This window comes from Falco punctatus (genome assembly GCF_963210335.1).
Source record: "Falco punctatus genome assembly, chromosome: 1".
Taxonomy (NCBI): Eukaryota; Metazoa; Chordata; class Aves; order Falconiformes; family Falconidae; genus Falco; species Falco punctatus.
The window spans coordinates 18,756,342-18,784,240 of NC_137580.1; the positions used below are offsets into that span (position 1 = coordinate 18,756,342).

Sequence of the window (27,899 nt, forward strand, 5' to 3'; positions counted from 1 at the left end):
ATGCGTGTGCGTGTTATCTCCTGTAGATCTTGCGTAATCCCCCCGGAATCCTGACACGTGCTCGCTCTCGCAGCATCCCTTGTTCTTGGCTTTTCTGTCATCGTGGCTGGTAACTGTTGCCAGTTTGCTGCAGTTCTGAGCTTCTACAGCTAGGAGAACAGAGCGATCTTCTGAACAGTTCTAGACTGGAACGTGAACTAGATACTGCTTTACCCTCAGAAATAAGGATTAATGAAAACAAGTAGGTACTTGGTGCAGGATGGGAAATAGTTTATAGTCTGTTTTAGGAAAAAATAACAAGTTTTTAAAGTTTTAAATTTTTTTCTTCACAGTAAAGATTTTTATCTTTTAGTACATGGATAAAGTGAAACTTTGGAAAAAACATGCTTAATAAGCTTCAAAAATGTGTGCAAAGTGTTTTTGGCTAAGCCTGCAGAAACCTATGCACGGACATAACTTTACTTATATGAGCACCACTATTAAACTTGGCATTCATTTAAAACCAGGTTGCTCAGGTAAGTAAACTTATGATGAGGCATAACCATTTAGAAAACCCTGGCCTAATTGTAAGAGTATGAAGAAGAAAGCTTCCTAAGTTGTGTTTACACTAACTGAGATTATTCAGGAAGAGATTAAATTGAAAAATAATCTGATTTATGCATACAACTGATTTGTAACTTGCTAATTATAAAGACAGTTACAACTTTTTACAGAGCTGTAATAAGAAACTTCTGGTTTTACAACAACCTATATTAAGCCTTTTGCTGGCACATTTGTTGAGGAAAAAGGACACAGGATGAAAATTCTACTGGAAAAAGGTCAGGGAGGAACAGAAGATACCTCCTGAAGAAAATGTGTCACACTGAAGACTTTCTTCCTTCCTTCCTTGCAAGAGAGGACTAACAGAAATAAGGAGTATTTAACACTTTACCAAAAAGGTGGATGTGGTGGGGGAAAACACCTTGCATCTCTGTCCCACTCTCTATTATATAAATATTTTTGGAAGATAACTACAAATTGAACCTGTGGACTTATGGTTTAAAAAGTGCATTGGGGAATAGTAGGAAGGCCTAGAAAAACCTTCTCAACAAGTGGTGTAACCTTCCTGACAGTCAGAAGGTTAGTAAAAGACACTGATCAAATCAAAGCAGAGAAGTCAGTATCTCAAAGAAGTTTGTTTCAGCAAGCGAGGAGTGTCTGATACTCCAGACTCCTTCATAGTCACAAGCATGGCTTCAGTAGATGCTCTTCTAGACACAGAAGCTGATGATGCAACTGGTAGGATCCTCTTTTATTTAATGTACTTGACTTGTAATAAGTTTTATAGTTCTGGTCTGGTTATTTTTATGGTGTCTTTGTAATCTAACAGGCGCCTGATACCAATTCAGTCCTGATGGGAGCAGTGGCAATTTAATGCTGGCCCATGCAAAGACTGAACTTGGTTTATGATGTCTGTGATCTTTTAACTTTGAAATAAAGTTCAAGGGAAACATTCAAGGCATAAGGATTTTAATGCCTGTATTTTGATAGCACCTTCATGCAGCTTGAACTTTAAACTGATGCGCTTGCTTTTATGAATAATTTGGAAGGGAATGAGAACAGGTAATTTTAAAAAGAAGCTTGGTGTAAATCATCCTAATGTGTGTCATTTTCCATTGCTAATATTCGTAGATCAGAAATAAGGTCATTCAACAGTTCCACCCTGAAAAGATGAAATACCTAGACTTAGGGGAAGGTGGATTAACGAACTACTAGTACTTTTTTGCAACAAGTGGGGTTTTTGCTTGAAACAATCGACATTGGATTAGAGTCTCAGAAAACTGAAGTGATGAAGTGATTTGTGTAATGTTACACACCAATTCAGTGATTGGTAGTATCCTTATGCCTTTGCTGTTACCCACAACAAGAAAAACAATGCATCAAGAACAAAGTGAGGGATCAGTTGTAAATCTTTGACTGTGGAGGTTAGTTTACTGCTTGTCACGCTAAAATGTCAGTTAACATGCACCTGTCATTTTGGGAATGGGTATTTGGGTACTTGGTGATTGCAGGACTGGACCATTCTTAAGGTCGATGAAGAAGGCTCTCTTGAGTGCTACTACCTCTTGATCTTTTTCTTCCTTTTGAAAACTTTCTCTTGGCCTGGTGGGTTGCTTTTTCCTGGATGCTCTATGTGCTGAGCTCCAAAGATGCCCTGACTACCTGTCCAGCAGACCCGTGTGTTGGAAGGGAGCCTTCAGCAGGCAAGAAGAGAGCCCCAGCAGTCTCACCCTCACTCTTCAGTGCCTGTCCTGTCTGCTAACACCGGACAGGAGTTGGGATAGCTCAGGGCTGGTGCCAAGCTGGTAACTAGCACCTGCCACATCAGGGCAGAAAGCTGCATTCATCTGCTTCTTGCCCATCTCTCTTCTGTGCAAGATGCATTTGGGGTTTTGTACTTTTTCCCAGTTTCCCATGTCCTTGGCCCCCGTGTTTTGTTGCTACAACTCTTTGTTTTCCTTACTAGTGAGGAAGGCAGACAGGGAGCCTGGCATTGCAGAGGGCCTTAGAGCAGCGAGATACAGTTAACTTCACTAGGACTGCACACGTGCTTAAACTTAAGCATGTGTATGGGCTGCTTTTCTGAGTGATGCGGCAATGAAAAAGGGAAACCCCGATGCTCGCGTGCTAAATCTGCTGCAGCTGCATTAGGTCCGAACAGGTCCGTAAAGACAGCTTTGTGAGTGCTGAAAAGAATGATGAACTCGACAGTCATCTCTGACCAAAATCTGTCAGATGAGTGAAGTCGCTTATGAAAGAACTCAGGAATACAGCTACTTAAGAGTATTGTTTTAAAAAAAAATAATTGTTAAATATTACAGCCATTGCAGAATGGGGGGATGGAGTCTATCAGTAATCATTTTACTTCGGAGGCTTTTCAAACTGGCCCTGGGTTTTGGCTTGAGCAGTGTAAGAATCCAGTTGAAGAGTGTTTCTCTCTGCATTTTCCAGAATATAAATTTTAAATATAAGAATGGAATTATCTTTTGATAATCATATTGGAGATCTCATCAGCCTTGTCAGAATATGATTGTTCTTGATGATGTTTTGTTTTTTAGTTGTAAAATGATAATGTTAAGTGCTCTTTTGAAGATTGTTTTATCTGATAAATGAAACTCCTGTTGTGAATTCAGACTAACAGAATCATTGTTTTTGTCACAGGTGACCCTTGGACTTCTTTTTGTGCCCCGAGAGACAATGGGTAGCCCGACAAAGGTTTTGATTCAAGGGAGATAACTTGTAGAAGATCAAGGTGTAGCACAAATTCAGGGTTCTGATGAAAACTGAGATGTTGATGGCAATGAACATTGTTTCAGACATGAATAACTTCCAGTATTAAAAATGGTAAGCCGTCTGGGAGAAGGGAAAATGTCTAGTGGAGATGCTGAACATTGCTAATTGTTGAACAGAAATGAACATAAAAATACAGTTTAAATAAAGCTGTTCCTCAGACTGGTTTTGATTGAATATTTTACTGAATGAAAGGTTTACTTCAGAAACCTGCTGAAATGGTACTGTGCTGTCAGTGACCAAAGGTAGGGATGAGTATTTCAAATCATTAATGGTCTGTTCTTACTAATATGTCTGTCAAACTTAGCTATTTACTCTTTCTGCAAGGTTCTGATGCTTTTAGAGACACTGCTTTTTCTGGTTTGCTGCTGCCAGCAGACAACGGTACTGACATGCTATACTATTTGCTGTGTCTTTTAGGTTATTTTTTTTGAGGGTTGCTTTTTCTCATTTAGGTTTTTTATCTATAATTTTTTCATTAGCAATTTCTGATCTGCTTTTCTATTTCTTTTTACACTATCCATTTTTCTGTTTTGTTATGCTAGAAAGACATGAAATATCTATCTTATAAGACATCATCAGCAAGTCTAGTTTAGTGACAGAAAATGCCACCAACAATAGGCATCCAGTGCTTGATACGACAGTGTCCGTACAACAAGGCTTTCTTTCCTAGGGCAATAAAAATGTTGCAGTGTCAATGCAATGCTGTGCATCACAGTTCTATTTTGCAACCTCAGTAAGAACCTAGTCACCCTTGCTGTTGGCAGTTTTTTCTTCTACTCTCATCCCTGAGCTGCCTCAAATTCTGCGTTTACCACTCTCAAGAAACAGTTACCAACTGCTTTTTCAGGAGGACAAGTATTACTAAGAATTCTTTAGGCTAATAGAACACAATTGGTTAACAGTGTAGTGTTTGCTTATATAATGAACAAATAAACATGTATTTAACACATGTACTTAATGCTTGAAACTATAATACAACTGCTGCTATGAAAGAAGTGTTCTTTCAAAATTTAGCCTTGCTGAAGTTGCAAAGATGGGAAGTATATGCTTTTTGAAGAGTAATTATTACCTTATTGATGATGATAAAAAAAAAATTGCAGCTCTTGATTATCTCAAAGTCCTACACTTGAGTTAGGGACTTGAAGTAGGTTGTCTCTGTTTTGGGGAGGGTGGTGGGTTGGGTTTTCTTCATTGTGGAGGATGACTCCTTTTCCAGTACTAGAGTTCTGAGTCAGTCCTTCAACACTTCGCTTGGACCCTCTAGTCTCCCCTAACTTCTAGGCCCCCTGCCCTCTAAAACAGAAGAGGATAGAAACAGCTGATTTCAAAGCCTGCTGTGTGTGACCAAGCACTGGAATTCCCTATTCAAATACATATTAAGCAGCTGGAAATGTTTATGGATGGTTTCAGTTAATTATATTTTGTTTTTCTATCCACATCTTTAAACAGACTATTTAGCTACCTTTATTGTGAAGTTGGGCAGGCTGTGTAATTTTATCATTTAAGCCTACAGCAGCCCCATTCTACGTGATGTGTACATGTGATGCTTAAAAATACAGCACCTATTGACTTTTCCTTTGGGGTGCAGATGCAAGGTTAGTGAAACTACTTGGCCCTCAGGGAGAGGTTACCAGGCAGAGAGGTACTCTAGCAGAGGTCAGCTCTTCCCTTGGTGCTGGGTGTTGCGTGAGGTCAGTCAGTAACACTGCTTTTGTTAGTCTGCCATCTCAGCTGCACTGGACTGTTCGCCTAGTGTGGTTATAGCGCAACTGGCAGTACTATGTTAATTAGCCGGACAAGGTGGCCGCCTTGGTAGGCATTGGCCAAGGTGATGAATGGGCGTGAGTACAGGGATCAGCCTTGAAAGTTGGTATCCAGTCACACCAAAGAGAAATTCCAGCAGATACACCTTTGTCTGTGTTTTGGGGAAGAATCATGAATGTTTCTTCCCCCTGGTAGTAGTATGGACTTCATTTGGTGGTCCTTTTTTTTTTTTTCTAGGCTGAGTGTTGAGCAGTTTTCTATTCCTTAGCCTTATTTTGTAAGGACATGTTAATCTTCCTTTCTCCCAAACATAGACAGGGAGTTATTTCACTTTCAGAGGTGAAGGAATTTTCCTAGCCCCATACAGTTAGGGAATGGACTTTTTTGTGCTAGAGACATTGAAAGGAATGTACCTCTTTATATGAACGGTTTGCCCCATCAGTCAAACATCACAAAGTCACTCATAAAATGAAGAATTGCAATGCCTTTTTATCATCCTTTAGCACTCTTTGGAGATTTTTTTTTTCTTTTTCCCATTAAGTAACAGCATCCACAGACTTATTTTGATTGACACTGGATATTGTTGAGAATACGGGACATATAAAGAATCAAAGTTTGCATGAATGTGAATGAATAGTTTTATTTTGGATGAAGAATTAATGGCCAAGAAATAACATCCCATCCCCCTTTTTATTAACAGTTTATGTGTGTTTGCATTAATATGTTCTGTCTTAATTATACTAATTATTTACATTAAAGGTATGTCATCAGATTATCTCTGGCTGTGTAATTGCCTTCTGTGATTTGAGTATTGTAATGTACCATAACATCTGCACCTAACATGCAGGTTCACATAATTACAACTTTAGAAAACCTAGGTTCTTCCCTACATTTAAATATGCTGTATTACATCTCTGAGCGTTCCCTGAATCTCTGTTACTGTATTAGTGTTCACTTAGAACAAAGCATTGAAAGGGACCTTCTTGGTCATTGCATTCAATTTCCAAGTGTATTAAGTGCTCAAACAGATCTTTTCAGAATTGGTTTTTACCTCAGGTTATAGCTCTTTTTCTTGTTATTCCAACTCAAGAAGGGTTTTCTCACTGCCTAGATCTATTTTCTGTCAGTTTATATGCTTTTGCTATTGTGCCAGCGTTACTTAACATAACTTAACATCTCTCTGTTCTTGTAATGAGTGAGAATAAAAGCATCGCCTCCTGGCTGTCACTTTGCTAGTCCAAAAGAACTGGATATCAAATTCCATTAGTCTACTCACAAAATAATCTTTCCCCTTCTGCAAGAGAGCACTGCCCTCAGGGGTATACCTAATCTTTGGAAATACCTTCCCTTAAAAGTGAAATCCTGCTTTTACTGAAATCAGTAGCAACCCCCTTGCCAAGTTCAGCGTGTGTCTCCTTTCGCTTTTTTGGCTGTAGCGCTTGCCCATGAGCAGGCAGGCTGCTACTGCTGGCAGCCTTAAGCCCAACGTGCAGTAAGCAGGGAGTTCTTTACCATAACTTTGAAGTCAGAACGGGATTTTTGTTGGATCCCTGATATCCTTGTGATAAAGCTGGTTACAGATCAGGGTCGTGCATGCCTGATGTGTATATCCTGATGTGGGTGCATCATGGGAAACCACTTAGAATTTCATGTATAGTAGGTATGCAAGCTGTTAAGTCTGAGAATTGATGCTTCAAGAACACCCCTGGGAATAAAGAAAGCACAAGAGACCATCTACTAATGGAATGCTGCCCTTTCCAGGGTTTGGTGTGTGTTTGTGGGTGGGTGGTTGTTTTTTTTTGGGTTTTTTTTGTTTTTTTTTTCATTTTTTTAGTTTAACAAATGGAAATTGTGTTACTTAGGTCAAGAGCAGTTTGCTTGTACTAAAGTTGTCTGGTCAGATCTCATCAGTTTATCCTTGTTGTTATCTTTGTCTTCTGCTTTCTAGGAACTCATAGTTCTTTAATACATTCATTAAGCAGAATACATTTCAGAATTGGAGTTTTGCTGCTATAGCCTCATTGTACAGATTGTCTGGTGGTTCTGTTGTGAAATATGACATCATCTTGTATGTGTATGATGTTCCTTTGGAAATTTCTTATTTCAACCTGACTATCTTCAACCAGTGTCTTTTCAGCTCTCCTTTTATTTTTTTCTTGTCTAAAGAACTGTGCTGTTAAGAACCTGTGCAGTGCCTCATAAACCCATCTTACTCTCCCTTCCTGATGATGTGACACATTTCAACACCTGTTGCTATGGATTTGTGCCTTGTTTTGGGGATATACAGAAACACATTTATATTAATGCATACGTAAATCCTACTGGTTTTTACCATGTTGTGGAAGGTACTCATACCAAAGGTTGTTGCATTTTGGGGTATACTTTGTTTTTATGAATTTACACGTACAGATACATCTAGAAACATTTCCAGTAACTGGGTATTTTTGCAGAAAGTATCTTTTCATTTTCCTTTTTTTCCCTGATGCAGCATCTACTGGCACATTGTGACTCATTTTTGTATATTGCTTGTGAATATACACACTCTGTCTAGAAATGAGAATAGTTCATATGTAGGAGAACAATTTTCAGTTGTCTGACAGGAAGGAAGGACAGTAATGTTTCCTTATCTTTCTTCCACGTAGATACAGGTCGTAGGTGTAGTTCATGGTATAAATTAGAGCAGTTTTCATGTTCCTACTGACACAGCTCCCAGAGGGATTTCTGTCGCTGAGTGTCACATAAACACAGCTTTCACTGGCCAAGCTCGTTCTAACTATTCTGCATGTAAGCATCTAGGACTACAGAGTTAACACAGTAATCCTCACCAGGCTGGGTAAAACAGCTTTTCGTCTCCTCTGTATACTGGTAAGTATGGAGAAGACAGCAGAACCGAGTCTTAGCATATATTAAATACCTAATGTAGAACTCAAAATGCGGTCAGATGTTCTTGCGCTTTCTTGCAGCAGAGGTTTTTAAACATTGTTTTTAGCAAATAATTGGCCATTTCTTTTGCAGCTTCTCTTAGAAATTTGTGTACATCCTACTCCTGGTTTTTGCAGCTCTTCAGATTCCTTTTTCTCTTGCCAATTCAGTGTGTCCCACTACTGGGAATCTCTGCAGTGCCTGATAAGATTGTAAATTATTTTTGGACATTCCTAGGAATTCATTGCACTGCTGTTCATCATGTATTTGCAGTTTTTCTTTGGCCTATCCATACTCACTGGGCGTTATGCTGAAGATGACATGAAGATGACCGCTCCTGTATTGAAGATTAACTTTAAACTATCGTTGTTAAATTGTTTGCTGCTGAAGATTTTTCTTCTTTTTTCCCTGCATTTTTCCTTTGAGGGTAGATCTGTCAGGTTTTGTTTGAGAGGCTCTTGTTTTCGAGTTGTTAGTGACTTGGGTCTCTCCCTTATAGCATCAATTACATATTCTGTGAAAGCTGTTTTTTATACATTCTGTAATAATAGAATACCAAGATGCTGCGCTGTTCTTAGGGGTGTTACATATCCTAGCATTTTAAATGGAGGTTGAGTGCTGCTTTTGCAGTTATTCCTGGTAAGAATTTCTAATGCACACTTAGTGACAACCTAGGGGAGATTATACAGTTGTACAAATCTTGCACTTGCGGCTTGTTAATACTGCTTGCAGCAATCATTATCTAAAATGTGCTCTGAAGATGTGGCTGAATCTGACAAACATGTAAATGCAGAAGTATGAATGCCAAAAAAAGAAGCTAATGAGCTCAGTTGAAGCAACCTAGTGGATGTAGAGTTTGCAATCTGCTTGTTGTCGGTGCTTGTTTTGTACTGGGGTATCCCATTTGTCCCAAGAGTGATGCATCCCTTCATTGTAAGCTTTTCTAGTAGGTCTTCTCTTTTACTCTTCTCAAGCTATTGCAGTGACAGGGCTTTGCTGCCAGAGTTCTTAATGGAGTGTAGCTGCCTGTGCACATCTTTCTTGTGCAGAGAACTTCACAGACTACCACCAAAGCGATGTATTGTTTCTAGCATCTTTTGCTTACATTCAGATATTTGTATTATCTCCTGTCCCCATACTTACTCAGAAAACTTTCTTGATCAGATTGAAATTTCACAGAGATTTACCTGTTTCTGTTTTTTTGAATTGCTGTCCATTCCTAGTGATGACTGCACAGAATGTTTGCTTACTCCAAGACATGAAACTTGCTTATTTTGCAAATAAATCTCCAAATTATGAACTTGCCTGTGTCGTTTTTTGGTCTACTCTCTTATAAGGTATTCCAATGAGGTAAATGGAATTTCCAGTAGTAACACTGAGTGGCAGCTCCGGTATATGTTTAATTTAAGTTAAAACCCATTCGGAAGACATATTTATTAACATTATTTTAAGAATTTATTTTGTAGGAGCATTTCTACATATTCATGTGATAAGTACAAATGTAGTATGTGACCAACTACTTTTTCTAGAAACATCAAAAAATGGTCATTTTTAGTACGTTGGAATGTTACTGGAAATAAAGGACTGTCTAATGATCATTTGTAAATTAAAATAATGTTATGCCTTCTATATTCAGAAACTACTGAGGTAAGAAAAGAGTCAGATGAGCTGACAAGTTGGGAATGCAGTGTAACTGGGAAAGTTGGGTTAATGTCAGCTGTAGTAGGGCACTAATTAGGCAGTAACCCTAAAACCACCCTTCCTGTCACAGGTGTGTGGAGTTACCAGAAGTAAGCTACTGCTCTCTTTGCACATGTGTCTAGATGGTTGCTTAGGGCTGCTGTCTGTCTGTCCTACCAGAGATGGCTCTCGGGATTAAAAGACCGACACCCAGCCAGTGATTACAGCTGCAGTAATTACAGGTGGGGCAGCAAGGGCCTTACTGCAACCTGTCAGTCCTTCCAGGTGATTTTTAGTCCACAGGGGGTTATTTGGCTAGCAGTCTCAAAATGGTGCTGTGTTGTCTCATGCTTTCTTGTTTTCTATTATTTCTGTTGATCCTGGAAAAGAAGTTGGACCTTTCAGGCCCAGAACATTTTGGGTTGAGGGTTTTTTGCAGTTAGTGTCGTTTGGTAAGTATCCTGATTTTGATAAGTACCCAGACTTACTTGCCCTGACATTAATTATTTAACTTAGCTCCAACTTGGAACTCTCCTCAGCCACCATGCAGAAACAGTACAGCTGTTTCAAGGATACCTCTCTACCATCCGTGAGAGAGGGACATGCATGGTACTAGATCCCATCATAATCCTTGTCACAAGGGGGCTTTCCAGAAGGACTTGCTCTTTTGTTCAGGACATCTTGATTTCACCAGGTTTCTGACCGTTTTAGATTGCAGTATTAAGAGAATCCATTTGATTCAGTTCTCCTACCTGCTTGTTATCTGACAAGCAGAATGAAACATTTTGCTACTCATAACTAAAACAAAACTGTGTGTTATACAGCATGTTCCGAAGTACTGAATGATAAATGGAAGTGGGTATAGTTAATTTTGTCTTTTTCTTTCGCCCTTTATTTCTCTGGAGTTTTCAAGCAGCTTTAGGTTGTTTTTCCAGCTCTTCAACAACAAATGGCAGCAAACTCTCAAATGTTGTTATCTGTGCTCCTTCAGAAGATCAGACTTAAAAAAATCTATTGAAGTTCTAACGAAAGGGCATCAGTTGCCCTTTTCCTTACTGTCTTCCAGAACTGTCTTCCAGAACCACCTTCCCAGTCCTTTGTAGACTTCGTTGACTGTATATCCATGCTCAAAGTTCAGAAGTGACCTTTTTCTTTCAGTCTGTGACAATATATTGAATATTAAATTTCTGAGCACTTGTGTACATGTGACCTCTATTTCTTGTTCTCCCTGGGACTTTTGCTTTTAGTACTGTCCGCTTTTTTTTGGTCCTTTTATCTGTCGTGACTTTCCTTCCATATTTGTTCTAGCCAAAGCTTATAATTAATTAATTTCATTAGATCCCCTCATAGATCTTGCTTTATGTCATGATTTTCAAGCTGTCAGTGTAGAAAATAACTAAATCCATTTGCATCTATTGCTTTTTGCAGTCCCTAGGCATTTTTTTTTTACATGTATTTTCTACCTCAAACCCTGTGTCATTTTAAACTACTGACTGCACTGAGGAAACAATGACTTCAAAAATTACACTTTAGCACTTAATGCTTATTCTGCCCCAACACCAAATCCCCTCAGTTTACAAATCATTGTGAAATATTAGGAATGTTCACCTGTGAAGGTAAATCTTTTCTGTGTAGGTAGATAGGCCTGATAGCATTACAGTTAATAATGACCACTAGTAGTATCTGAAAGAATGTGCAGCAATAACATAACCTCAGTCAAAACAATTTCAAAAGATAAGAATATCATAGTAAGTAGAGAAGAAAATAAATTTGAATCCTCTGAGTTACAGTATTGCTCTGCAGGTGTCTTAGATTTACTGACCAGGACCAGTGTTCTTCACTTCTTGCTGTTTCAAGTTCTTGTTTGGGTTGTTGCCACTGGAAAACAGTCTGCTTGGAGTTATGCTGTTTAAAAACAGTACCTAATGCTTTGTTAATTGTCCAGGCAGTTTACTTAATTTAAAGAGTCAGCACTGTCTTCAGAATTTCATGGTATACTGGCACTGTTCTGAGAGGAAGGGCTGTGGAAAAAGGTGAGTCTTGAAATTAGTCTCAGTTAAGTGGAGCAAGTGGTAGAATAGTTTTGAACCTGAAACCCACAGTCACCTGAAATTCTCATTTGCTAGTTTTGTGAATCCAGAAAAAAAATCACTGCAAGTTTCCTTTGTCACCAATGACTTCTGCAGCTAACTGTCATTTGGGTCTAAACTCTTTTCTTTGATAAACTGTAAAGCCGTTTGAGCAGTAATAGTATATACATTATGCAAACTATTGACACCAAAAAATAGGTGATGGAAATGTGTAATGAAATAAGAAGAGTGAGGCCTTTCTAAGTTTGGAACAAAAAATTCCAATCCTATAAGATTTTTCAAAATTCTTGTATTAGAAAAATACGGACTCAATGTAGTTAAAAATAGTGACTCGTTAAGGACCTGTGTATTCGCTGGAGGGTATTCTGGCCAAGCCAAATTGGACACGAGGCCTTTGGCTTTGGAACTGAAGGTATCACAGATGCCAAAGCATCTTACAGATACTCAGTTTTCAGAGCCTGCAAAGTTCTGTAAGAGTCTGTAATACTTTGTAAAAGAAACTTGGACAGTGTAAAAAGTTAGTCCAGGACAAGCAAGATATTAGATCACATGCTGATTTAAGATACAGATAAATTAGGCAGTTATGCAGAGGAATGCCGTAGGCAGAGTTAATCATATATTTGAAGAAGAAAAAGGACTAGGGTGACCTCTTTGATTCCCTTCCATACAAACTGAAATAAGAATATGACTTTAAGATCAATTTTTTTCAACTGGAGTAATAACCTTGGAAGTATTTTCCAAGAAAATCAGATATCACCTGGAATTGAATGCAGTCTGTTTTATTTTGACCCATATTGTTTATATATTTGTTGACATTTCTTTGAGACATGTACAATGATGTTAAGGGAAAAATTTACACAAGGTTTACTTTAATCACAACTCAGAGTTGGGCCACCACCTCAGTGAGTGGCAGAGACCAAAGGGCTGCAGCACAGCTCACATACACTTATCCATTCATTAGTCAATGTCCAAAGCTTTTAGGAGTTCCCTTTGGTCTTGTCAGTTCTGCGAATCCATCACCTGACTCTGTCCCAGGTGATTCATCTGTTTGGTCCAGTCTCTGCCTTGGTTCCCAGTTCCTCCTCAGATTATGGTCGTCTTTCTGCCGGCTTTAACTCACAGAATCCTCCAAGCACACTTAGTCTTTGAACAATCAATTCCTATTCATATATGCTTCTGAGAGCACCTGTGTACGCAAACTGATCATCTATTGTTTCTCTATTCTCCCACTGATTAACTGAACGAAGTTTTAAACCAGCCTTGGATCAGGGCTATACAAGGGACAAGGCCTGGTTCTGCCATTTAGCAGCTTCAGCACTTGAAATTTCTTAATTCAAAATACATTTTCTTTAACAATAAATAATTTCTTTGCAGCTGAGAACCTTTCTTATGTTACAACTGTCTGTCCTGTCCGTCTCCTGTTACACCTGCTGTTGTAGTATTGTAAAAGCTCAGTGCCTAAGCCATTCTTGGACTTCACTGTTTGAACAATACTAGCTTGTTTGTAGTGTGTTCTGCTACACAGTTCTGCTACAGTTCAGTTCTGCTGTTGAATTTATTGGTTCCAATACTTTGTTATGTTCTCATGAACAACTGGAACAAGTCTTTTGTCTCAGCAGGGCCGTCAAGGATTCTTTATCTGAAATAACTCTGCAGGGAATATAAACTTCCACGGCACCTCTGTGACATAGGGAAGACTTGTACCAGACTATGACTGCAGCTTTTCAGTCAATCAGCTCAGTTTTCCATGGAGAGAAGATATAGTTAATGTATTTGATTTCTTTCACGACGTCCTTGATGTTATCCGATCTAACTTGCTATTTTCTGTCATTGCTTTCTTCAGTGCCTCCTCATATTGTCTCTGAGTTTGTATCATGTCCTTACCTACTGCATGGACGCCTGTAATGTCCCTGAATTAGTCTTATAGATCTTTTGTCAAAGTATTCCACAGCTGACTTTATCCCTCACCCTCCCCCCAAAAAGTATAATATCGTGTATCTACTGTGCCCAGTTTAGTGTAATACTGTGTCCCTAGCGTGCCCAGTTTAGCTGATTCTTCATTTTTTTTGTCAATATCCTTTTTCCTTCTTCAGAAGAGTTAATTTGTTTTCACCACCTATATAATAATTTGATTTTAAATGTTTGTGGTTAAGTGCATAGGCTCTTCTTATTTCTTAATAGCTATGTCAGGATCTTCAAGATCAATACAAATTGTAGTTGGGAGGGTGTGTTAGGGCTGTGCTATTAACCTTTGTCATGACAAATTCACACTACTTGGGGTTCTTCCCTTTCTAGGTGTATTTCTGAGTCTATTGACCTGAGTCCATTTTTTTGGAAACTTGTGTACTTTAAAGGGATCATTGCAAATGTACAATGCTCAGGAATGCCCCTAGCCCACCTAAGAATTTCAGACACTGCACAATTATGTTTATTTCAGTGATGAATGCACTTCTACAGAGCATTGCCTAGTTTAGCGTATTTAGGCGTAGCAAAAAGGAAACTTTTCAGCTTCAATGGCAGTGTAGAACTTTTCAAGAAAAGGTATTAAGAACAGTCCTTATTGTGGACTGTTGCTTCCATCAAGGTCGTCTCACCTCAGGCTCTTCGGATCCTTACATATCTTACAAGCACAACATCAGACTATCTTATCTGAGGGAGACCTATTATCTCTATAAACTGAATATCCAGAATAGTGAAATACAGCAGCTTCAGTCTCTTTAAAAAGCTTGAGAGATATATTCTTTAAATACAGTGAAGGATACTAAGTTTCTCTGAATTCCAAGCTATATGGATGATTTATTCTGTAGTACTTTAGAGCTGAGGCAGAAATTTGTGGATTTATCTTTTGGGTAAGTCATCTATTCTGAATATGAAAGATTGTGATTTTGTTTTCCGCATTTGTGACTCATTACTTCAAAACTTGTGTCTGTATGCACACTTGGTTGTGTGGATTGTTGTATATATTCTATATGTTATTACATATATTTATTTCTGACTTTCAAGTTTGGTACTCTCCCTGCTCTTTTGTGAGTGATTTGTGAGTCTGTCAATATGTAATTCAGTTTTGATCTTCCCATACATTTTTAAATCAATTTCTGTGCAGCCTGTGACATTCTGAAAATGTACCTTGCAAGTTGCAATGATAACTTTAAAATGCTTGAGGTTTTCCTCAAATTCCCTTCCTTATAAATACCTTTTGTTCACAAAAGTATTTTATTCAGTGAATAGGTCCAATACACCTTCAAAAAATTACCTTGAAATGGACTGAAGATCGTGTTCTTTCATGATCATTGTCATGGCTTCACGCAGCCAGCAGCTAAGGATGTGCAGCTGCTCGCTCACCCCTGCCCTCAACTCCCTGGTTGGATGGGGAGGAGAATTGGGAAAAAGGTAACACCTGTGGGTTGAGATAAGAACAGTTTAATAATTGAAATAAAATAAAATATGATGATGAGAATAACAACAACAGCAACAATAATAATAATGAAAAGGGAGACAACACAGAAGAGAGAAATAAACCCCAAGAAAGACAAGTGATGCACAATAGAATTGCTCACCACCCGCTGACCGATGCCCAGCCAGGCCCCCAGCAGTGATCGGCACCTCCTGACCAGCTCCCCCCAGTTTATATACTGAGCGTGATGTTCTTGGTATGGAATATCGCTCTAGCAGCTGTCCTGGCTCTGCTCCCTCTGAGCTTCTTGTGCTCCTCCTCACCAGCAGAGCATGGGAAACTTGGAAAGCCCTTGACTAGGGTAAGCACCACTTAGCAACAGCTAAAACATCAGTGTGCTGTCAACATTGTTCTCATACTAAATCCAAAACACGGCACTGCACCAGCTAATCAGAAGAAAATTAACCCTATCCCAGCCAAAACCAGGACAATCAGGTACTGAGACAATCTCCTACTTAAGTTTGCACAGCCATTTTTGGATGAGATGACACAATGAAGATAAACATTAGAAGATGTTGGGTTTATTTTTTCTGGAATTGTTCCAAAACATCCCATTTTGAGACACTTCAATCAGGTGGCAAAGCTAGTGGAGTTCATGGGACTGTGATTCACCTGATCTGCTGGGTTCCACTACATCACAGTCTGTTCAGTAAAACTGTAAATATGTGTTACTGGATTGCAGGTATTGGATACTATCAGGTAGATTAAGTGGCCTCCCTTTAAAAAGTCTTTATTTACAGCATTTCTATGTAATGCCATTTAAAATTCTTATCTCCATTTACCTTTCTTTTGATCTAGGTACATCATGAAGATCATTGAATTAAACATATGAGTTAGTCACTAGTGATACAAAGTTCAAAAGCTCATGTGAATTCTTTTATGTTTCTGTCAGCCCCTTTAACCATGCTGTTTAATTGACTTTTCTGCCTCATATTGCCTAGCTTCAGTGAAAATGCAGCTTTTGGATATTTCCACTCAAATGACAGTTCAAATAATGTTGAGTATGCCCAGAATGCATTCCCTCTCATTTCTTGCAGCAGTGCCTAAAGTTCATCATGTTTCTCGTGAAGCTGGCCCTAAAATAGCAATTTTACCAGGTGAAATAAGTCTTGTCATCTCTTCCACCACATTTCCATAGCTTTCCATACTACTGAAGTCAGAAACTTCACAGCAGATGCTGGACTCTGCTGAAAGCAGGAGGTGGACTTGAGCTGCTTTTTTCTCCTTGCTAAGATTGCTCACATCAATGAAGTTAACGTTGTTTTAAAGTGTATGTGTGTGAAATCAGTGATCAGCCCCTCAGTTTGACCGAAAAACACTTTGCTGTACTTGCTGGGAAAGCCGACGGTGCTTATTTACAGGCAGCTTTGACTATTTTCTCCTAAGACCAGCGTGTCTGATAACCATGCTCAGGAGACAGCAGGTTATCTGTGAACAGCTTTACAGTAAGGAATTAAGGTCTCCTTTAGCTTGTGAATTTTTGAACTTTTAGTAAAATTGTTTGTGTCCTTGTAAACAAGTTGAAATACCAGTAAATGGTGACTATGCATGTGTGAAAATTCTACTGACAGCTATAAAGCAGTCATAAAATATAGGCATGGCATAGCTTTAAAATCACTACAGGAAAAGCTAGTAATGCTTGCTACTATAGTTATGGTCTTTGCCACATAAACTGCAGACTTCAAAACTTTCTGGAAAGTTTCTGTTCTGCTGACATGTATTTTTATCCCATTTCTGTTAATTTTAAGAGCCAATGAGTGACTTTGACTTAAAGTATTATCATAATAGAATTAACACACCTTTTACATTAAAATATTAGTTTAGGACTAGCAGCCAAATATTCTCTGTCATTAAAGCAATATCAAATCAGAGACTCCTAAAAAAATCTTGTCCCCGAAGAAACTAAATAGCAAAGCTGAGGTCACACAGAGTAAAGCACGAATCAAGCTGCTAGTGTGACTCAGAGATTTAATACAGCTGTAAACAAGGATTTTCTAAAAAGCATTGGAGTGGTTGGTGCCTCTGTTGATATGCAGTGGATTAAGTACTGAAACTATCATGACCAGTGTAAGGCGAAAGCACGAATTTGGAAACAGCATCTTGTTTTCCTCTCCCATGAGCCTTATTTACTAATTTGAAAAAGTATTTTCTAAACCATAAGAAAAAGGTGAGAGGCTTATGTTTATAACAACAGAAAAGAAATTACGTAGCACTAGAAGTAATAGTTACCAATTTCATGCTATCTATACTGCCCCTATCATGGACTGAGCTTCTATGTAGTAAATATTGCAGAAGCTCCAAAAAAGAGGCCCCTATTAAAAGGATTGCAGTCAAGTAGTTGGGAATTGGGTTAATGCAATTATTTATTATTCAAGGTCTAATAACAGCACCATTCTGGAATTCTCTGCTGATCATTCATTTCAGATGTGTGTCACAGCTATAACTTGTATTACAATTGGGTAAGAGATGTGGCAGACTGAAAGCCTGTTCAGTGTATATATGTATGTATACATACTATGTATATCTTACACTACAGGAAATATATATCCCTGTTTCATGACATCTTTTACATTGCCCAGGGCAGCACTTGTTACAATAATAATTTCATTTTAATTAACGCCTATGTACCTTTGGCTACAGATGTTTCTGCCCTCTCAGTAGGTGAGAATACATCTACCTATATATTTGTCCTCAAACCTAATTTCAAATGGACTGAGTATCTCAAACTTCATCTACTGGATGAAAATCCAGAGCCATCTGCCCCATTGAATTCAGCTATGCTGATTTTTTACATTGAATTGAGAGTTTCAGGGTAGATTTTAGTAGCAGTGGCGTTGCCCACATTTTGTTTTGTGAAAGTGGGGTGTCTGTGCCACCATATAATTTGGTAGTTTCCTCCTTAAACTGTTTTAAATCAAACAAAGAGATCCTTAACTGATGCTGATGTTCTCAGCTCCCACAGCTGTGGGTCAGCTGCAAATGATGTTACACATCCCCTTGTAATGATCTTTGCCATCAATCTCAAGCCATAAGGAGCTGTGGTATTTTCTTATTCAATAAGACATCTGCCTACTCAAGCTAAAACAGAACCTGGTTGGATACTATCAGATAGATTAAGTGGCCTCCCTTCAAAAAGTCTTTATTTTCAGCATTTCCATATAATGCCATTTAAAAGTCCTTACACACTTTCAGTGTGCTTTACATCATTGTAGAGGCTTCAGAGGGAACACGGGTTGGCCAAGCAGTCCTCTGGACATCTTCATTTACAGCTGTGAGCTGTGTGGGGTGGTTGGGAATCACCTGCAGTTAAGATAGGCATGTGAGAAACGGCTAGGCAGGGGTCCTCAAACTTTTTAACCAGGGGGCCGGCGCGCGGATAAAGTGGCAGGCAGTCATCTGCGGCTGCTTGGTTCCCCCGAACCCCCGGTGGGGGTGTATGTGTGTGTGTGTGTCTGTAAATACCGGGGCCGGATTGAGGACCCTGGGGGGCCGTATCTGGCCCGCGGGCCGTAGTTTGAGGACCTCTGTGCTAGAGGTAAGAGATGAAGTTGCATACCAGGAACTGAAGCTTAGCAAAGTGTGTTATCCATGTGCGTGCTCTGTATCCCCTTTTACTCTCCCTGTCCCCTTGTCAAAGTCCCTGACATACCAGGACTCTGCAGTTCAGAAGGTCTGAGAGGTGGAAAGCAAGTACCCAGCTGCAGAGTAGAGAGAACAGCAGGACAGTTGTGCTCTACAAAAATATTCTTCCATCTGAAGGGTGTAGGGTGCACATACCTCCTGTACCTTATGGGCATGCACAGAGTTCTGAATATCAGTAACACTTAGTGCCTTCTTTTCCTCTCCCTGAGGCGGAGGGGTTTTTCTGTGTTGTGCAAACTACTGGCTGGGGAACAGTCCATTCTGTCCACTTCAGGAAAACCTGGGTAGGTTAGCAACTGCCTATCTACAGTTGTCTAAGGACCTTTTTAGAAATTTGGTTCATGCTGTCTTTCAAATATAGTCACCTGACAGGGGACCCTTTTTGTACAAGTGAAAAAGGGGGAAGGTGGTCACTGCTGGCTTTTTTGTTTCTTCAGACAGTGTTCTTTTTCTGTGCAGTTCCATTTCAACACAAACATTTTGAATATGTGAATGCCCCAGTCAAACAATGCTTATCCCTGAAGCTGACTGATGTTTAAATGCTTTGTAGGTCTGGGGCTCAGCTGTGTATGTCACTATTGGAATGCCTGGAACTAAAAGCCATTAAAAAGATTTTTTTTGGTCTTGTTTTTTTTTTTTCTTGCCTAAACTGCACTTAGGATTCAAATGCTTTTGAGAGCAGAAAATACTCAGGACACACAAAAGTGCTGCCACTGAATTTGCGACAAGTCTCAAGAATACTTCAGTTACTTCAAACAGTTCAGTCTTCATCTTATTGCAACACCTCCACAAAAGCAGAGCATGATTGATGTATTAACCACCCAAGGGGGAAAAAAATATTAGCCAGTTACACTCGAGAAGAAGAGACAAATGTATTTTATTTTCTATCCAGATCCTCAAGGCACATTCTGTTCAAATGACTCGACTCCTGCTGTTAAATGAAGTATTAAAAATGAAGTTCCTGAGACATGTTTTTAGCAATGGTAACTGGAAGATTTCTTACGTCACTGCATCTGCGTGCCTGGTATGTCCATGTTCCAGTCACTCAAATCCATGGATTTATCTAAAATCAAAATCAGTTCCAATACACTGCATTCCCCTTTGGCTTATCCTTAGCTGCTTGAATTGTCACAAAAGTCATATTAATAGAGGCAGCTGCTTTTCATCAAAATAAAGTTTGTGGTGCTGTTCTGTGAGTACTGACAGGTCAAAGCTGTGCACATCAATTGCAATCCAAAGTTCTGAAAGAGCTTTCAGTGCTAAATTTTCTGGGATTTATTTGGTTTTGTTGCTTTGAAGTTAATTTCTAGGTGATTTTATTCCACAATTTTAGAATCTGTTACCCTATCTTTGAATGTTTTTCATGAGAGCTCTTATTGATCTTTTTAAGCAGCCAGGCTGCTTCTGGTTTCTAAAGGAAAACAGATTGTTTGCAAAAGATAGATTTGACAATTTCCAGCAAGCAAATGACTTCAGTGTTTTGTGCCAGTGATTCCTTTGGCTAATCATGCCTTTTTGGCTAAATAGCACTTTTTGCAGATGTTTTCCTCCCTAAATTTCCAGGACCAGAACTGTCATAGGAGAGTATCCTCTCTTTTCAGAAAAGACATGAATTAACTACCTGTTGGACTGTCAAGCCAAATCTGGCTGACGTGTATGCTTTGCCAATGATGCCACTGACACCTGCCTGAAGTGGGAAGTCTTTTTAGACTCCATCTGTATTGTAGTTAACCAGAATGGAAAAATGGCTCACTTCAGTATTTTCAGCAGTTTGGAAACTATATAGCTACAGTGACTGCTGTCTCATTTCTGCCTGGCAGACTACAGCTGCTGAAAAATAATCTAAGACATTATAATGGCACTTGAATTCTGAATGGGACACGTAAGCATGACCTTAAAACAAATAATTAAGATGCTTAGGAACTTGCAACATGTAATGACATTTTTTTCTAGTTGGAAATTTAGATCTGTTCCACTCTATCTGCCTTCAACCTCTTAGTCTTTTATGCACTGATAACGAGACATTAGTAGCTCTCAAAATACTGGATGTGTCAAATTCTATAGGGATGAGAGCAAACAGCTGTTGTAGGAATTTCAAGGGGTCATCCAGTCTGCCTTTTACCCTACCTAACACAGGATCAGCTCTACCAAAGAGACTCTGAAAAAGTATCTCCTAGGTCGGTTGATTATTGTATTTCAGAATCTGCTTGCTTACTTCTTTGCAGTAAGGTTATGGAGTAAAGACTGGCTTTGTATCTATGCATACAGTAGCTACTTTCTCATTCTCTTTGGGAAGTATTTCTCTTCCTGCTTCTAATGGCATATGGAATTGATGAAGAGAGCTCAAAGTACAATCAGCAGTCTCTGAGGGGCCTGTCATTGTCACATGTCTATGTAACACGTGAAGATTAAAAACACATAATAATTTTCAATTAACACATAATCATTTTTCCAATAAAATAATGTAAGAAATATTCACTTGCCCTTTATCCTTCACCTGACTTTACAATGAAAATTCTCAAAAGAGTTTGACCAATTAAAAACCTACTTTGGATCATGTGAATTGTCTTATTGAGGTTTATGAAAAAAAAATAAAAATGTCTGCATCTGTTGGAGTGCTTGCAGTTTTGGAGCGCAAAATCTTTAATTTCAAACTATATTATATTTTTATACTTCAAGATAGATTAGCATTTTGTAAAAGAAAAAAATGAATTTAATATTATGTCTTTTTTTGAGAAGAATAAGGGTTTTTTATCTATAGTTGGAGAGGTAATACACGGCTTAACCTTGAGTGTTAAGAGTAAAGGTTCTATACTTGTGCATTGAAAACAGTCTTTGTCTTCATGTTGAAGTTTTTGTTTTGTTTTTTTTTTTTTCCCCTGAAAGTTGTTTCCAGCACCCTAGTGATGTTAATGATCCATAACTCTCTCGGAATTTTCATAACCTCATTGTGAAAGCTCGGCAAGTTTGGTATCTTGCCAAATTCACCTTCAGGTGCAGTTCTATTGCTTTTTTTCTGGTTTAGGTTTATGGGATTTTTTTTAGTCTTTGTAATGATGACCAAGAAAAGCACCTTGGTTTGTTGATACTTGTGTAGTGATAATAGGATCCAGCCATGGCTGATTACACAAGTCACTGTCTAGAATGGTTCAGTGTGCTTTTTGCAGATGACATCTATGAATAAATAAATAAATAAATAAATATATAAGGAAAATAAGTATCTTTTTCATTGCTTTTTATTCTGATGATGATAGAAAGCGTGAAAGTTGTTTCTTCTGTTGCTGGTTTCAGAGAGATTTAATTATCTGTTTTGCACATAAGATGAACAAATTACTATCTCCAGAAGAAAAACTTACTTTTCTACCTAGCAAGCCCTACCTAATTTTACTGATTCTAGACCTGACAGACGTCATCCAGCCTTTTCACACGTCTTGCCACCGTTCTTATGTAAAGTCTTAGTTCCATCAGCCGTGATTTTAAAGACACAAAATGACACTTCTGGAAGACAATCTGTAGAACAGCTCTTTGATAGATAACTCTTAGTATTATTTAATCTTTCTTCATCTCCTGAAATCTGACTTCAGGTACTTGTTTTGAAAAAGTATTCTGACAAATTATGAAATAATAACTCTTTATATCTAACGGAATTTGAAATTATTTCAAAGACAGTGTTAAGATCATGAAGTAAATTTTGTGTGACCCTTCATATTTGGAAAGGAGGAGCGAATAGCAGTGGCAGTGTTAGAACAATTTTAAATTACATAGCAAGTCATGATACCAGTGTAAAACTTCAGATGCTTGACACATCAATCTTTAGTAAAGAAACTGAACTCCTGCTGTTCAACCCCTAAATCAAATTTGATTCAGTTTTGTTGGGGTGTTTTCCTAAAGTCTTAACCTTAATCAGCTTCTGCTTTACAGTCAGTGGACAGCTCAGCCCATTATCTTTGCACCATTCAATCTGTCAGAATTCATTAGATTGCCATCTACAGAGAAGTCCCTCTGCAACCAATTGCTTGTTAATTCATGTACAGTAAACTCTGAGGGACTTTGTTAAAGAGCCATTATAGGCAAGGTATTTGATTTATACTTCCTTTGGCACTATTTAGCCAAAGGTTCAACAAACATCAGATTTTTACAGCTCACCCAAGCTTGGTATGAATTTTTGCTTCTTGAGATTTTGAATGTAATCCGTTAGCAGTGATTTTTGGCAGTGGGTAAATACCACAATAAAAATCTTGCATGTTATTGCACTGAACTGTTTAGAATTTTTTTCCCTGTAGGGAAATTTTCTTCATTAAAGGACACTAAAAATAATAAGTTTCAGCATCTTTCAATTTACAGGTTCCATAAGAGACATTAATTACTTGATATACAGAAAGCATATGTTTCTGAGATTGCTGCAGGGCATCGAAAATTTCTTCTCTTGGAATGCAATTTCTTAATTTTTCTGAAGCCTGATATACTTGTAAGAACATCTCCATTAGGATGACAAACATTCTCTTTAACTGAAAACTAGCTATGAGATTTCATTCTTATATTGGAATGCTAAAACTTTAAGCAATAATGGAATTCAGTATTATATTGAAGTTTATAAAATGTCTCTAAAAATTGCACACCTTTTCTCATTGTCTTCATAGGAAAGTCATAATAAAACAATCTGCCATATGTAGGAGTTCTTTCTCCTGAATCTATCCTCCTCCACAAATATTTTTTAGGTCAGAAAATACTTAGGCAATTGCCTGAACAGGGAGAATAGAGTGTTGTATCAAAAGGATAGGCACCAAAAAGTCTACAGATCTGTGGGATCTACATACTTTTGAAATTTGAGTAATATGTTTGGGAGATTAAACAACGATGTAGAAATCTTGGAATCTGTTCACTGGTTTTGTTTGTTTGTTTCTTTATTATGAATTTTAAACTCGTATATCCCTGCTTCTTAAACAAGAATAGGTAGTATTTAGCATTCTTATTTTCTTATATCTGTGATTTGTATCATAGTTGCTCTCTTTTTTGGAGTGTCATTCAAGTCTTCTGCTGCAGAGAACCAACCAAGTACCTCAGTTAGGAGGAGAGTTATCAGAGGCCTCTATAAAATCAATGGAAACACCTCAAGAAAGCTGGTCAGCTGAGACAGAACCTCTGAGACTATGTACAAAACCATGATGGAAAATTATTGGAGTTGGCACTCTTATTTTTCTACCTCTGCAATCTTGTCTGCAAACTTTGGAGTCCAGGATAAAGACTTTTCAGAGCTTTTTCCTTTATAAAGAAACATTTCTGATTGTAGAGTATATATTTTTAAATAAATCATTGTTTTTGACAATGTTTCTCTCAAAGAATGTGAAATAAATATTGCTACTTCTTAATAGTATGAACTCTTTATTTTGGCCTTTACTGATGATCAATTACATTTTTAAATGATCTTTTCCTCTGATTAAAAGTAGAAAAGTAAAAAGAGAGGAGTACTAAGAGAAAAACACATTTCTTGGTAATCTAGCTAGAGAAGCAGGCTGGCAGGAGCCTCATGAAGTTCATTAAGAAGTGCAAAGTCCTGTAATTTCCGCTACGAGACACTAGAGGGGAAAAATGTTCTGGTTTTAGACCATTAAGATGCAAACCAAACTGTAATGTATTCCATTTTATGCATCACTTCTCAGAATAAGAATGGAGTCACTTACAATAACATTTGTTAAAGATTTTCTAGTTGTAGCAGGAAGTGATTAATTACACTGTAGTAACGTTGTTATTGAGTCATTGAATTAGCGCTCAGATCTGAAAAAACACAGGGTTCATAACTTCTTTACTAAGCAGTCAGTTGGTATTAAGTCGTGATACAGTATGATTTTTTTAATCCTTACAGAAAATTCATTAAAATACAGTAACAGTTTTGTCCAGGTAATAGCAGCTGGTTCATTTCATTCCCATCTACAGATGAAATTCTCATAAACATTTTATAGGTATGTGTTCATTCACAGAAACTGCAGTTCATCTTTGGTAGGAAACATGCCTTAATTTTCATGTGCACAAAAAATTCTTTTATGTTTGTGGTTGTCTTTCTCCAAGTGAGTCCCTCAGCTTTTTTCTTGAACTCCATACTCTCTATGTTCTGTTTTTCCACCAAAACAAAACAACAACAAAACACAATAAAAAAGGAAATTTGTTGTACTTAGACCTTTTCAGAATCCAAATATTTGGATGTATATATCCAAATACATTTTATTTGAAATAATCTGGGTATTTTAGAAAACTCAGTGGTATTGTCTCCCAGACAGGCACACAAAGTGGAAGTGTGTCACAGTCCATGGGTAGCAGGGAGCACAACAGATGTGCGCAAGGGTACTCTTCAAATTAAGCCAAAAACATCTTAACCCAGATGTTGGAATGTCTCCAGTACTAAAAGGCATATGGCATTATGGGACAGTGTTAAAAGCAGTGGGATGTACTCTGTACTGTAAATTAAATTTCAGTTATCTCCAGAGTTTTCAGAACCATAATTTTTTAATCATAGTTGCTAGTAATTTCTTTTCTCAGTCCTTGTAATTGTTACAATTATTCCAAATTGTTAGAAATGGTCCTTAGGGTTCTTTCTATTACAACCTGCTGTTTTTACTGCTGAAAAATGTGATTGAGATTCTCAAAGATACTCAAAGAAAGTAGATTTCTGTTCCTACTGATCTTAAGTGAGATCTGGGCATCCACATCCCTGAGGCACATTTTAGAACCTCAGTCCAAGGTTCTCCTATGAAAACATCTACTACCTTATTTGTTTCTTTGCTTAGATTGACGGAATCTCAGTGGCTTAGTTTCAGGAAAAGGTGGAGGAATACTCCATGTAGGGCAGAGATGCATGCTAATCTATTTTTCATATTGATAGATACAAGCTACAGAGGAAAAGGGAGGAAAGATAAACTGAGGTGTCAGCCAGGAGGATTGCTTACCATAATTGGTTACCCCTTGTCTGTGCCACAGTACAGTTGGAGATGATGCTCTGCTAGTTCTACTAGGTGACAAAAGATGAATTGACAAGTGAAGAATAATATGAACTTTCATTTGGTAGGTGAGAAGACAAGGGTGCAACTACATCTGGGGGCCAGGGGAGAAGAAAAAGATGATCATAACAAGTGGAAGACTGACACCTTTCCCAAAAATTATTTGGGTCTGGGTTTTGTTTGTTTGTTTGTTTGTGTTTTTTTTTGTTTTGTTTTGTTTTGTTTATTTTTGGGTTTTTTTTAAGATGAAATATAAAAAAGAATGAATGACAAAGTTTTCAGAAGTCCACAAATTCTTGATGAGGTTATATTCTAAAGTGTAAATATATCTGAACATGAAGGAAAAGAGCTCTACAAACAAATCAGTTGGTTTAGTCATCTGGAAGTAGATAGTTTTTTATAGAGACAGACAAATACAGAGTTTAGACAGGATTCTTTACAGCTACTTTCAATAATTGGTGAGATTTATTATTTTTATTTATCCTTTTACAAATGTAACTTTATAGAGATTTTTCTGACAATTCTCTTAGCAATAAAATTCTGGTGCCTCTTACAAAGTAAGGGCTTGATTATTAATCAAAATATTTAACTAATTAGATGAACCAAGACCCCACATATGTAAAAGTAATATATCTAGAATGGAACAATATATAGAAGGGAGCACTTCATCTGTTTTATACAGCTTTATACATAATGTATAGCAAACACGACTACTTAGCAAGGCTGAAATGTTCCAGACAATTGTTTTCAGAAATGAGTAGTCAGATTACCTGAACACATATCCATGCAATTGCTGATGCAGTTATTAAATGTCATCTTCAGTTTTAAACATGCATAAATCACTCCAGTTAATGAGACTGATGTATGCTCAACAAAGGGAAAATATATCCCTGACGAATGAGACTTGTCACTGAGATTTCTGAATATGTGAAATAGCTTAATTTTGTACTATTCTATCACATTGTTTTCTAACGTTATTATTCAACAACTTTGGCTATAGTATGAGTTATGATCAAATAAATGCCCTTAAAAAAATGAACATAGACTTGGTTTGTAATAGAGTCAGGTTCTGCCATAAACTTAATAAGGACTTGAACTTCTCTAATATTCATAGAGGTATCTAGCACAGCTACCTGCATTTTATTTCTTGTGCTATATTGGTACCAGAGACAATTTTGCATTATGTACCTGTATATAATGCTATATATGTGTATGTAAGCATGATTATGTGTTTGTCTAGAATTAAAGACTTAGATTTTTTTCTTCTGCAGTTGCATAATTATGCATTGAAGTTGTAAAATCGTTAACCCAGAAAGAAACAAAGAAATGTCCCTATGGAAGAGACAGTATATATCCAGGAAAGCCTTCATTTTGTTCTGTGACTTCTGCTTTTTTGTGTCCTCCTGTTTCCTAGAGAGTTTGTCAACTGCAAAGACAGTGTTTTTCCAGCGTTGAAATCATAACCAATAAAGCTTTTGTTATTGAGCTCTAAGCTATGTCAATTCTTAATTTCTACAAACATTTAGATGTAATTTAGAAGAAACAGGAAAATATATTTTGTTAATCTACTAACAAAGATTAAGTGCAATTCAAGCTGGATTAACCTGCATTCCACAAAATTGAACTCTGCTGTACTTGGGGTTAGGCCTCCTGTTTCATAGTACTACAAATAATCCTTAATGGTACAAAATGTTACTGAGAAAATTAGTAGTACAGTAGTTGAGAATCAGTACAAAAGTGTAAATGAAAGATCTGGCATAGTCATAGTTTCTTCCTGTTACTGCTGCAGTGTTCCTTTCTTTTCTGATGCAGCATGACATACATACTTTATATTGAAATATCGATTTCTCTTTGTCTATACTAAATACTTTCTACAAAGAAATGCTTCTGCAAAGAAGGCTGTTTCTTGATATTTTGGGAAAGTTTATTTTGAGTCTAATCTGTCTCATTTTCCCATGAATGTCTCATTCCAAGACTAGCTTTGACACAAACCCACTTGTTTGCCAAGATCTTAGAAGTTCG

At 37.7% G+C, this 27,899-nt stretch overlaps 2 protein-coding genes across 2 annotated transcripts in view; both read left to right on the top strand.

Annotated features, from left to right (window-relative positions):
• Positions 1–26,643, top strand: part of LOC308068760 (melatonin receptor type 1A-like) — a 34,999-nt gene extending 8,356 nt beyond the window's left edge. The window contains exon 2 of the mRNA XM_080399908.1: positions 3,202–26,643. Within this exon, the coding sequence (XP_080256034.1) occupies positions 3,202–3,245 (44 nt within the window). The 3' untranslated portion in view covers positions 3,246–26,643. The remainder of the gene's footprint in view (positions 1–3,201) is intronic.
• The window catches only part of LOC308068745 (melatonin receptor type 1A), a 75,187-nt gene continuing 50,586 nt past the window's right edge, over positions 3,299–27,899 (top strand). Inside the window, exon 1 of the mRNA XM_080399896.1 lies at positions 3,299–3,384. The gene's annotated coding sequence lies outside the window, so the exon portion shown is untranslated. The remainder of the gene's footprint in view (positions 3,385–27,899) is intronic.